The sequence below is a fragment of the Ptychodera flava genome, chromosome 4 (assembly GCF_041260155.1).
Source record: "Ptychodera flava strain L36383 chromosome 4, AS_Pfla_20210202, whole genome shotgun sequence".
Lineage (NCBI taxonomy): Eukaryota > Metazoa > Hemichordata > Enteropneusta > Ptychoderidae > Ptychodera > Ptychodera flava.
In genome coordinates this window covers 30,340,701-30,353,729 of record NC_091931.1, presented here as the reverse complement: position 1 = coordinate 30,353,729, position 13,029 = coordinate 30,340,701, and the positions used below count along the sequence as shown (strand labels likewise).

General features: G+C 41.0%; 1 protein-coding gene across 4 annotated transcripts in view; it reads right to left on the bottom strand.

Annotated features, from left to right (window-relative positions):
- Positions 1-420: 420 nt before the first annotated feature.
- The window catches only part of LOC139131444 (gamma-aminobutyric acid type B receptor subunit 1-like), a 95,193-nt gene continuing 82,584 nt past the window's right edge, over positions 421-13,029 (bottom strand). For 2 of the 4 annotated variants that reach the window (XM_070697485.1, XM_070697484.1), the window contains exons 9-17: positions 10,206-10,266; positions 8,040-8,129; positions 6,625-6,775; positions 4,857-4,992; positions 4,448-4,564; positions 3,271-3,393; positions 2,647-2,985; positions 2,181-2,354; positions 421-1,586 (exon numbers count right to left, since the gene is read on the bottom strand). In XM_070697485.1, the coding sequence (XP_070553586.1) occupies positions 1,032-1,586; positions 2,181-2,354; positions 2,647-2,985; positions 3,271-3,393; positions 4,448-4,564; positions 4,857-4,992; positions 6,625-6,775; positions 8,040-8,129; positions 10,206-10,266 (1,746 nt within the window). In that variant the 3' untranslated portion in view covers positions 421-1,031. The remainder of the gene's footprint in view (positions 1,587-2,180; positions 2,355-2,646; positions 2,986-3,270; positions 3,394-4,447; positions 4,565-4,856; positions 4,993-6,624; positions 6,776-8,039; positions 8,130-10,205; positions 10,267-13,029) is intronic. The other 2 variants (XM_070697487.1, XM_070697486.1) reach the window with 1 other exon arrangement.

Sequence of the window (13,029 nt, the reverse complement as noted above, 5' to 3'; positions counted from 1 at the left end):
TACCTACGAGCGACCACTTCTACATACCTAACCACACAAAGACACACATATACATACAATCGTCGAAATATACGCAAGGTTGCCATCAGTCGTGTCGATTTCTACCTGTGAAGATATTTGCATACATCGAGCATGGACTAACTAGCAACCATGTATTGTTTTCATTTATGTTGCAAGCAGGAAACTTTGGACTTTGACAATTTGTTCGAGTCAAGATTTTGAAGACACATGCCATGCTTTTGAAGGTTTGTGCGTTTTGAAATCTCCCTTGCTTTGCAATTGAAGAAGAGGGAAGCTTTTTGTCATTCAACTCGGAGAAATGGGTCATAGCAAATACAAGCTTTCATAACCAATACGGACTCGAGCCGCGAAAGACCCCCATGTAGTCTCGCCAACTTTAAACAGATTACGTTTGATAAGTAAATCAAAATCCAACAAAAATAACCTTTATTGCCATCTAAAAACAAATCAACAGAGTCAATGAATCCACAGACAGTTTAACCATCTTAACCAAGTTTGACATGTCTCTGCTCTCACCAAGGCAACCGTCAGATTAAGTTTTTACGAGTTTTGGTCTTTTCATAAATTCTCTATTAAAAGTTGTAGAAAACTGCTTCAATAGACACCTGCATTCGTCATGAGCAGCCGGTGAAGGCTGTTGACCTGATGGTGTATGTTCATTTGTCTGTTTTGTCTCGTGTCAGACTTTTAACTGTCTTGGTTTTTTTCTGCTCTGTTTTACTTCACAGACCCAAAATGAAAGTTTTTTTCCTCCCTGGCACAAAATGTGTATTTGTTTTTGTTTCGGCCCCAACACTAAATCGCCATCGTCTGTGATGTAGTACTGTTAAGTGCATTATGTCCTTTCGAATCTGTGCAAAGTTATCATTCTCGCCATCTCCCGGGGGAACGTGGTCGTAGGAAATGGTACAATGCACAGTCGCGTTGGTCTGTCTGTCTCGATCACAAGCCGCATTCGGGGTCGGTGACACTTCGAGACTAAGACGAAATTTCTGTGCTGAAATTCAGGTTCACACATAGTAGATCATTCTGTATGAGTCGAGTTCCGCCAACTGTCCTTGCAAAACGATTATCTCGTTGCGTAGCCTTTCCATTTCTCGCTCGTGGTCTTCGCGGGTGATCACTTGCGTTGATTTTTTCCCCGCGCTAGTCCTATGAATGTTACAGTCTGACCCCATACTTTGAGTCCTATTCGGAGATCTCCGGTGTGTGTTATCCAGAGTGACTTTGCGCACGCGCATTGGTATGAAGGCGGACGGGGAAATTTTGTAGATCTCCGGTTCGGCGATAGCGGCGTCGTCGCTCACTTCGAAGTTGAGAAACATGGGCGTGCTCTCGTCGCAGCAAATGCCATTTTCATGTTGGCGTTGACGTTCGATCTCGTAGTAATTGTTGATGGTTGTCTCAGGCAAATTTATCAGCAGTTCCGAAGACGAACTCTGGTGGAAGAGGCGCTCCTGTTCTTCGGCCGTCGATTCATCGTTTGATGTAGTAGGTGCTTCGTCAAGTTCGGACTCTAACAATTCTTCCATTTCGTCTTGCAACATCTTTATTCTGACATCAAGCTGCAATTACGAAGCAACGAGTGAAATTGTTAGTCTCCTAATTCCAAATCGACTAGTTTTAGTCAACAGACACATTGCACCTACCATTACATCTTGGCCTGCCTATTCACACTTCAACAGAGGTCCATGTTACAAATGTAAGGTTATGAATAGACGCTTAAATTTTGTTATTTGTGCGTTTTTGTTATTATTTTCTGGTAAACTTACTCAGCAGAGTCGTTCACTTTAGTTTAATTATGGCATTTTCACAAAAATGTAGTATTCCCTGTCTTGAAAAAAACATAGTCTCTCATCCTAGTAACTAACAGTATGTGTCTACCGTTCCTGTGCGGGCAGTGCCCTCCTAGATTTTCACCGCATTGACAAGAGGCTACAAAGTTTTCGCTAGGATTTTTCGCTTCGTTTACCATTAAGTCTTCTCTACAGTTCTATGGCAATGCAAGGGGGTGCAATACTATCAGAATGTATAAAAACATCTACCGGCTGGAGACAGTCTGTCTCCATCGTCGATGAACCCACTATCTTTGTCTGAAACAAATCTGACCACAAGAGGGCGTTAAGATACAAGAAATCAGACGCAAACCGTACACGTACCTGAGCAAGCTCTTTCTTGAAGGCTCTGTTGTGCACTTCAGCTCGGAATAGTTTTTCCCTAAAATCCTGTCGCTGACTAACTTGGAACCTACATGTCCGACCTTTCACCTCTAGACCAGGTCCGGAGGTCACCGGGTTGCCCGTGACTGCACTCCCCTTTCTTATTGCATATATCTGAAAGCGTGAATATAGCGGAATATTACACGAAAGATCAGAATATGAATGTGATTTAACGGTGACATTGAAACAATCTGCGCGGTGCATGGGTGTTCTGCATTTTGCTTTTACTTTTTTCAGTGTACCAGTATATTCCTGATCGCAAACTTAATTCAGTACACCTCCTCATGTAGCTATCCCCTCTTTTTGTTCTCTCGTTTGTCTGTGTAGCTTTAATCACTAAAATTACAGCTTCTTTGTTTGCCATAGAATGTGCGACAGCTAGTTCCACAGATCAAAGACGACTTACTTTGGGAAGGAAGAGAAGACACAATGTGTTTGTGGTAGAAATCAGTATAAAAGACGACACGATCAAGAACGTGGTGGTGACTTGTTGACCCGTACCGATGACGTTTGATATGATGACCGTTATGATACTCATCACCAGCACATTGTAGACACTCATGCCGATGTACTGAGAGTCGTTCAGGGCCTCGATTTTCACCTTCCTGGTTTCCCAGGCGAGAAAAGCGCCGAACAGAAGGAGCAGGCCCTTGTAGGCGTACAGAATACCCAGCCAGACCTCCATACGCTCGCAGGTGCACTGCTCGATGATAGGGATAAAGACGGTGTCATTCGCCTCGATCGACTGGAGACAAAAAACACGAAAGAGAATGTCGTTAGCGAAAGAGGACAAACGGTTGGGGAACAGATAGAGCAACATTAGGTATATTTACTTGTGCCGATACGTTCTGAGTAATTTCCCCGAAAACATTGAAATAGCAACATAAAGTCGGCATCGTCAATACCGAGCAAACGTCACAAGCACTTGCTGTACTAAGAGACTAAAGTGAGTTATTCTTGACGAAAGTGAAAGCACGCTTGCTCATCCAGCCGATGGCAATTTACGAGGGGAGACGAAGGTGTTTCTCACCCTTTTTGGTAAAATTTTCTCCTGCAAATGCAAGGGGTCGATGCATATCCATATCATGATAACAGAAGCATCGACGATAAACAAAGACAACACCATTAAAAAGAGGCGGGATTCCTTCAGCATCTGAAAAGAGAGAGAGAGAAACGCAATAAATAGTTTCCCGTCAGAATCCGACTCCGTTACCGTCAGTCATAAAGCTATCAGTCGCATCTTTTAACTTACGTTTCTGCCATTACCGGGCAAGTAAATCGGGGAACGTTTGTGAAACAAATTATTAGTCCAATATAATGCATTGCTTTCTTATACCGAAAAGAACTTTTAAGTGTACCGAAGTCTCTCCTGTTGTCCGACCAGTACGTTGATCTGTCGTCTGACGCAGATGTTTGTCGTCATGTTTTATTTTTCTGTCTGTCTGTCTGTCTGTCTGTCTGTCTGTCTGTCTGTCTGTCTGTCTTAGTTTCTAATTGTGTGCCAGTCTGTCTGCTTGCGTGCTGTCAACTAATGGAAGATGCTGAGACCTGTGGTTCGGCTATTGGGAATGTTGGACCTACATGTAAGGCCGTTAATAGGCGAAAGATTCGGTGTTCGGGACATCAAAGGCGGAAATCTTTTGCGATGAGTAAATACCTTGTTTTGAAAAATTCGAAGAGCTTTACAAAAGCTACACAATATCAGAAAATTGATAGTTTGATTATATGTAAGATTGTTCCCAAGGTTAATGACATCAGTTTTGTTACAATCTCTGGGAACCACGGAAGAGCAGTTTGAAATCAAGATGAGATCAAGATGCTAATGGGAGAGTATCTTTCAATCGTACACGCCTACAAGCACAGCACATGCCGCGATGCAGACTTTGACATGCACACATGCATGAAAGACGACGTGCTATTGGACTTTAGCTCCAGGTGAACGCTTAGATTGACTAGAATTTTGATTCTTTCATTTACGCAGTCAGGAGTGGACAGGCTGTGGAAAGATTAGGGTCAAGGGGTCAGAGTGGATGTAGTGTGTTGGAATTCGGATAACTCGGTCAAGTGACGGAGAGAGAGTTTATAGACAGATGAACGTTAACGATAGACCCAAAATTTTCGGTAGCCCTTGTAATCTAAACAGCGTTGACTTCACTTTCATAGCAAAGGTAAACTGACAATCAATAGAGAAACAAAGGAAATTTCACCTTGCTCCGAAGGACACCGCTATTTGAGTGCGTAAATATCTGATAGACGCGATATGTTTTGATAAATAGAGAGCCAAAGGCGAGTGAAAACCCAGTGGCCAATAGAAAGGCACGAACCTAAAAGAAAGCAAAGACATCAGAAAAGGGTGTAAATCTTCACTCAAGGGTTTCAAATATCACTGTATGTTATGTTATGAGTTTTAAAACGTCAGGTACAGTCGCTTTTTTATCTTGGTACTTCACTACGTATAAATTATTCAAAGATCAATTCCAACCGCTACACTCAAAATTGTGAACAGAGCTTAATATGGCGGCAACGAGATTCGCTTCCAGGTCTGGTTGCCACGGTGACACCAAAACCGATAAAAATTGCGATGTATTGGAATGAAAGAAGGGTCGGTTTACTCACTGTGCATATGATTGATAGCACGTAGTTGTCACTGACGATGGTGGAATTCATCCCGAGAAGGATTAGACAAATGTACACCAATATACTCCCAATGATGACTAAATTATTCAAGTTTGGACTTGACAGTTTTATGTACCTGTGAAAGCAATTAACACAATGAATATTAATGAACTTTCATCTTCTTATTATTCTCATGCACTGAACTTCAGCACGAGCTTCTTTCCTGACGGTTTCATAAAAAACGGTTTTTACAGCGATGAATTATTGAGGAGCCATGAAATTTTGATGATTGCTCTACACGTGCATGAAGGCTGTAAATTAGTCGAGTCGAGGGTGCTTTTGACGGCCAGTGTCGATCACTTAAAGCGCTATTACCGGGGTGATATATTCACCCCGGGGGGATTCTAGAATCGGATTATTACCATATAAGTGTCGGTATTGATATTGACACAGCAGAGTGTTGGGGATGGCAGGAAACACTTCGCGCAGATTAGATTGATATTTTATGACATCAGTCGTTATCCAGAGTGGTTTAGATTGGAACTCTGTCGCAGGGTACGCGCAGTCTGTTGCGTTTGAAATGCATACGGGGTATGTTTCCTGGTGTGTGACTTTGCGCCGTAAAGCCCCCAGGACGCGTCAGTCGACCATTGTTTGCCTCATTCACCACCATGGTCTGGCCCAACCAAACTCATCGTCTTATTGATTCTAAACAGGACCTGTTTACAGGGAATTGAGGGGGGGGGGTGTTAGCGTTACAAAACTAGAGGAATCACTAAAATTCTTTCCGAAATTCGCCTACCACGCACTGTTGAGCATGCCATAAATAAACGCACTTGCGTAGATCGAGTAAGTACTGGCAGAGGTCTACATTAATCACTTCGACATTTATCCTCCACTCCCCGATGAGCCAGCTCTTCAACGTTGATGTCATTGATGTGTTTTTGATGTTTCGAAAGTATCATGTCTGCGGTGCATGTAGTTTCAGAGCGGATAGACTCAAGAGGGAGCTTTATCTCGAGTCCTTTCAAACTCACATTTACGCGTATTCATACGCCCCTTAAATGGAAATATTTCAAATTTAAGCGTTTTGATAAGTCTCTAACGGGAAAACATTAGCAGACTATCAAAAATCCATTCAAACAAGATCATATTTTCCTTGAAAATGGCATGGAGTAATGGGGAAAATGACCTGAGGGGCTTGGAAAGTTTTCCCATAAAACTGTCATCATGAGACAAGTCAAAATACAAATTTTAGCGCAAAAAAGCGTCTTATTTTGGTAATATTACATGTACTGAACCTCTGAAAGATAGACCCCTGTAAGATCGACAATCGAGTCTTAACGACTCTGCAGAGTAGCGTTCACAGTTATACTTTTCCAATAATTCCGTAACGAATAGTGATATAGCATTTTTGCACGGTTTTCTTGTCTCTGTGTTCGGGTTACGTCACTGTGCACGAGTGACGTACAGGGAAGTGATATACATTGTATCCAGCGATCATTTGTTAGTTTCTATCACGTATATGACTTACATGTAAGTCCGGACGTGAATTCGTTTATAAACAACAGGGATTCAAACTCTGTAACACATTAGCGTCATTGGTTAGATTTTCTCTTTCCATGGTAACTGTGGCATAATTGGAACAGGCGATACCTTTAACAAACAGAGTTGACAAAACTTTTCTGTTGTCGTAAAATGCTTGGTAAATTTGAATGCGGCGAAGAGTACCGAAGGCTGAAAGATCTGCCTTGTCGTAATAACTCACTTGGTGTTTCTGTAGCGGCAATTGAACAGAAGGAACAGGAGAGCCAGGAAGATGCCGGAAACGGATAACAGTGTGATTGACAGGAAAGCTATCCTGTTGATGTGCACAATTTCGTCGATTATCATCAGCTGATCAGAGGGCACCTTTCCACCTGTGAAATCAAGAAAGAAAATCGACTTTGACGTCATTCAAGTACGGGGTGATAGCCGCTGAAAAACAACCAACATTGTAGGGGCAGAAAATGAATTTCATAAGTTAAAAAAGTGCTCGCAGACGATTTCTTGTATCAGAAGGCGGGAAAGGGCAGTTCAAAAATTTAAAAACTCTTTGCTCAGAGAGCAAATTTGACAAACGATATCAGCGATACGAGAGAGAGAGAGAGAGAGAGAGAGAGAGAGAGAGAGAGAGAGAGAGAGAGATTCGCTTGTTTGAGATGGTTTGCCGACAGGCAGGGCAAATTTATGTGCCCAGGAAGGCCAGCGGAGAATTTTGTCGTACTGAACAGAAGGGAAATTTCCTGCTAGTGTGTTGTAGGGGTATTTTATCATATAGTAATTGGCAGGAGTTGCAATCACAGGTGATTATCACCTTCAAATTTGTTAATATTGTTCAAAATACCACAGGGAATAGCATATTTACATACAAAAACACCAATGGTAACAATTTCTCGAAATCGCACAGTTTGGTGCTCCTTATACTGCGGGTGTTGATGTTAGCAAGGGTTCCCTGATAATATCATGATATTAGAATTATATATGATTATCTGGTGTTAAATTGCGGTACGTAGCTAGTTTCTGTTACAAACTGAAGATTGCCTCGGCAGCAGTGATGTAGTTAATTTGATTCGGTGCCATTACACCGCGTTCTTGTGAACGTGTCGGCCGAAAAAAGCGCGGTCTTTTGTGATCAAACGGCAAAAAGTGTCGTCTGCCATTACTGATTAGATTTCGAAGTCAGTGAATGCACGAGGCGTGTTTACTTGAGGCTGTTAATTCGGTTATGGGTGGTCAAGCCGGCTGAGCCCCGCAGAAATTGACGTGCTCTTAGAATGAGAACATCTCATTACTGGATACAGTACGTGCCTGACCGCCTAAAATCAAGAAAACATCGCCACACTCGTGATGACTTTTCGAACAACGATTTCACTTTCGATACCCAAGTCATTTTGCCTTTAATGTGTAAAGCCGACTCGACTTGAAATTTACGCACAGGTTCATGTACCCTAATAATAATACGATTCGACCTTTCAACAAGCTGTAAAGGTTTAATGCACATAGGATGTGGTGCAGTTGTTATCGTTTGGTCCGACACATTATGGCCCCTGGATAAGATTTTAATTTACTGTTGTGTGCAGGAAATACAAAATCGTGGGGCGAATTCTCCAAAACAGCTTGGATATCGTTGTTCAGCCTTACCTTGCCACTCTACCGGTACGCAATCTGTCGCGTTGAACGTTAGGTTGTTAGATTCAGGGTCATAAATTGCTATTCGATGTAGCACGCCACCTGGAAATCAAAACGGAAAAGGTTTACAAGAATACCGGTAATATAGAATAAATAAATAAATAAATAAATAAATAAATAAATAAATAAATAAATAAACCACCACAACAACAACCATCACCATTACAACTACCATCACCATCACATCATCATCATCATCATCATCATCATCATCATCATCATCATCATCATCATCATCATCATCATCATCATCATCATCATCATCATCATCATCATAGTATCATCATCATCACCATCATCATCATCATAGTATCATCATCATCATAGTATCATCATCACCATCATCATCATCATAGTATCATCATCATCATAGTATCATCATCATCACCATCATCATCATCATCATCATCATCATCATCATCATCATCATCATCATCATCATCACCATCATCACCATCATCATCATAATCACTATCATCATCATCATCATCAACAACAACAACAACAACAACAACAACAACAACAACAGCGGTGGCATCTGCATAAAAAGATGAGTCATTTTCGGCAACAGGGAAAAGTCAGTTTAATCGATATCTTTTGAATCACACCATACAGAATTAAGGCATGTCATTAAGCGCGTAACATTCTCCGAGCTTTTGAAATGATCTCAGAAGCTGGAATTGTACACAAGTGAACATGTGTTGCTGATGTGTTTAATATATATGCAGTGCCCATGTGTGCATAAAGGATGGGGAGTTGAGGAGGGTCACGGATGGTTAGCAGAGCACGGTTGCAAATCTCACCAATAAAACGATCCTATAACTGTCGACTCATGAAAAACTATAAAGTGTATCTAAACATTGACACATACATTTTACAGTTTGCAAGTGTCAGTTAATAATACATAAGTGGTAACTTGATACCACACGCTGCCAAGATGTATAATTCTGCCACAAGTTCATGCAAACACCATGCAGCCCAGCATTTGACCTTGACGGCTAAGCTAAAAGCAACACCAGTCCTTACTCATTTTCCCAAGGAATTCTAATCATATCATGTTTCTTCAAGCATTCATATTTTCGAATTTGAACATTTTGTTCATTTAATTTGTTTGCATAAACCAGCCGGCGACATATTGCGATGTGTGTTTTCAAAAATGATGGCTATTAAAGTGGAGCTGGACAAATTCTATAAATCATCGAAAATGATGCAATAATGACATGGTTTCCATTTTGACAACGCATGTTCAGCGTACCATGTTGAACCGATCAAACAAAACTGGTACACTTCTGGCGACGAGTGGTCTCAAATTCTTTAAAACAAGCAGATTATACCTACACAGCCGTTATGTCATGCCCCGGGGAGATTAGGCCCACACTTGACGGACTGAACGCGTGCACAATGTGCACATTATGTGTCAGACCCTGATTGTGTGTGTAATTTTGTGTGAAGCTTATCGCTCACTTCAGAGACTTTTTGCACTCGAACATTGTTTGCCTAATCGCAGAGACACCCGACACATGTACGCTTGAGAATTCAACCCACATGTATCGCATGCACAACATAACGACGAACTATTTATTGAATGGATGAATGTGTGAACAATAAGCAAGAAAATACATAAAATATGTATTTGCGTACATATGTACACAAACATATGTACTACTATATATATATATATATATATATATATATATATATATATATATATATATATATATATATATTATACATGGTGTTTGCATGAACTTGTGGCAGAATATATATATATATATATATATATATATATATATATATATATATATATATATATATATATTATATATAACACAAAGTACTTCAATATCTGTTACTTCGGTTTCACGCATCCTGCAATCCTCTACCATGTTGCGTGTATATACAGACACATAGTATAAGCATGAGAGAGAGAGAGAGAGAGAGAGAGAGAGAGAGAGAGAGAGAGAGAGAGAGAGGAGAGAGAGAGGAGAGAGAGAGAGAGGAGAGAGAGAGAGAGAGAGGAGAGAGAGAGAGGAGAGAGAGAGAGGAGAGAGAGAGAGAGAGAGAGAGAGAGAGAGAGAGAGAGAGAGAGAGAGAGAGAGCTTCTATGAGTTTACTTACCCTGATTCTGTTCGAACACTGTGATGCTTTTTCTATCAGGACCGTCAAAGGACACCGTTCCCTGTGCAGTGGACATAAGTAGTAAGAAGTATAATGGAACCGGGCAGATATAAAGAAAGGAGAGCGATTTGATGGGGAAATTCTCGATGTATAGTGTATGCCTTTAAAGTGATGAAACAGTTGTTTCTAGGATACGCGCATCTATAGTGACATTTATTGCATGTGTGGGTTGAATCTTTGATCGCTGTAAAAGTCGGTAAGGGTAAACATGGTGCTACAGAGTGCGGTGTAATCGACCGGGTAACTTCAGAGAGAGACGTCTTGGGCTCAATTTTACGAAATAAGTAATTACAGAACCGTCTCTCGGGCCCGACTACGGCAACAAATACCTTCAAATGTAATCGAAGAAAAGACAAGAAGGAATATTGTGCATTAAGTGTGGCTGAAAGCCCCCGCTGCGAATTTTACCTGCAGCTCTCACAATGCACTTTACCTTTGAACAGACCGGGGACTGCTTTTCTTTTCTGCTATGCGGTTGAAAATAAATTAGAAAAGACCAAGTAAAACGTTGCTGAAATTAGATTGTAGCAACAACGTTCAAATAGCCTTCAACTCATCATGCTAACTTTCAACTATCGAACGAACGTCCGGGGATTATTTTCTTCACCTGAACGCTGACCTCACCACACACCCCTAGGCTCGTTTCCAAGTAAATGCGCACTCAACATTAATTAAGAATATCAAACAGCCGCAGGTCGTCATTAATCTGGTTAGTTGAGGTGTATTCGGCTTGTTTGCAGGGGCGAAGGAAATAAATGTAGCAACATGCGGTTTTACCGTAATAACCTTGTCGATCATGAGATCTGGTCGGTTTTTTGTTTCTCTACTAATCAAACTCTGGTGATATGATTGATAAGGTCATTTCTGACAGCCAGGCGATCACACAGTGTACGATCTCAGTTTCATTAACCAACTTAAGTAGGTCACGACCGCATTTGCGACCGGTTTCCACAACATCGATCAATAGCTATTTACACCAAATAAACTGTCCTTGACGTCGTTGAAGTTCAAATTGAGGTGTAGCAAAATTAAAGATCACTTTAATGTACAGTTCGACTGTAGGCCTTGGGGAATTGTTGGCAATCGCAACAACGATAGACGTCAGCAAACTGGAGAAGTTATGAGCTTTTGAATATTGCCACACCTAAACTCGTTTTTTTTTGCCAACGATCTAAAATGGCTTGTTCTCCAGTTGTTTATTTGAAAACGACCGAGACAACCACTTATATAATTTCACCCCTCTAGAAGATACACGTAGCTTCAAACAACTCTAAAATATAGAGAAATAAATTCATCCTTTAGAAACATAGAGGACACGTTCTTTCAATGCCCAAAACATTGGTTTCCTCTCATAACAAAAGTCGTAAACATGAACTTCAATACCTCCATTTTGAATTTACTCACTAAACCCATTCTCCCTGTCTCAGAATGGCTAGACCTGTACTTAGCTCTTTGGAGGGGGATAAAAGATTTTGCAAAAAAGAACAGCGGAAACTGTCAAAATGTTTTTAAAACCCGCTGCTTAAAAATAGTTCCATGACTTCAAGGGGAAAACTGTGATTTGGAAAGTCTGCTTAGTAATCAAAACTGAGTAAAATCTTTGAAGGCAAAACGTTTACATAATTATCCTCATTCTGACAACATTTCCTAAGATACGCCGGTGCATCCCTACCTCCCAACCCCCCCCCCCTCTACAAATTGTATATAGTTGAGAAGGAAAAGTAAATAGAGCAGCTTCACTTACGATAACATGGGCGGCTACATTGATGATGTACAACACCGATCGATTCTGCCGATAAAAAGCACCGCCCGATGTACAATCTAATTTAGCGGCAATTTTACTGCGACGTATACATCACCGGACTGTTTTTGTCAGATACATCTTGACAAGCGGACAAAGAATCGATCTCCGAAGTATCAGGCATGCAGGTGGCATGCATTTAAGTCAGGTCATGCTACGTGGGATCCTTTATGACTGTGAAAGCCGTTAATAAAGGAAAACTTCCCCGGGAATCACATCCCGTCCATGTACAAGGTATATGGTATGAAGCAATGGATCAGTCGTTCGTTATATATGAGTGAAACCAAAACACGCCACTGGTTACTGCATGTGGGTTACACAGTGAATATATACACGTCAACGGTGCGCGCGATCCATCACCAACAAAAAATACTTTATCACAAATAATCATTCGGACTTGCGGAGATAAAACATCAAATAAATACCATGGATTTTTCAAATGTAGAAGAGTTGATAGCGCTATTCCGACCAACAATATAATTACATTTGTATCAGGAGCCGGTTTACCGCGAGAAAAATACTTTATAACGAAAATCATCCAGACTGGCGGAGATAAAATCAACAAATAAATACAATAAATTCTTCAACGTAGAAGAGCTGTTAGCGCTATCCAGTCGTTCACATTGATTACGTTTGTATCAGGAGCCGGGTTTGCCATGAGAAATTGACAAGAGGATGTTTAGAGACGCTTTATTCTGGTGAAATAAATCAACAGACGTAACCGACTGATTCAGATGCTAGTAGATATTTGGTCGTTGACAGGGCCCATGTTCACATCTCCGGGTAATTTATCACAGAAACCAACTCTGTGTGATAACAAATTGACAGCTTCTTTGGAGCGAGGAAAACTCGATACAACGCTGAAATCGACATGTGCTGAGCAGTCAGGATTTTCATAATGAAAAGAAATTGACAAGCTTTGGCACTGACGGCGATCCGTGAGTGGTTAATTTGACGTGTTCT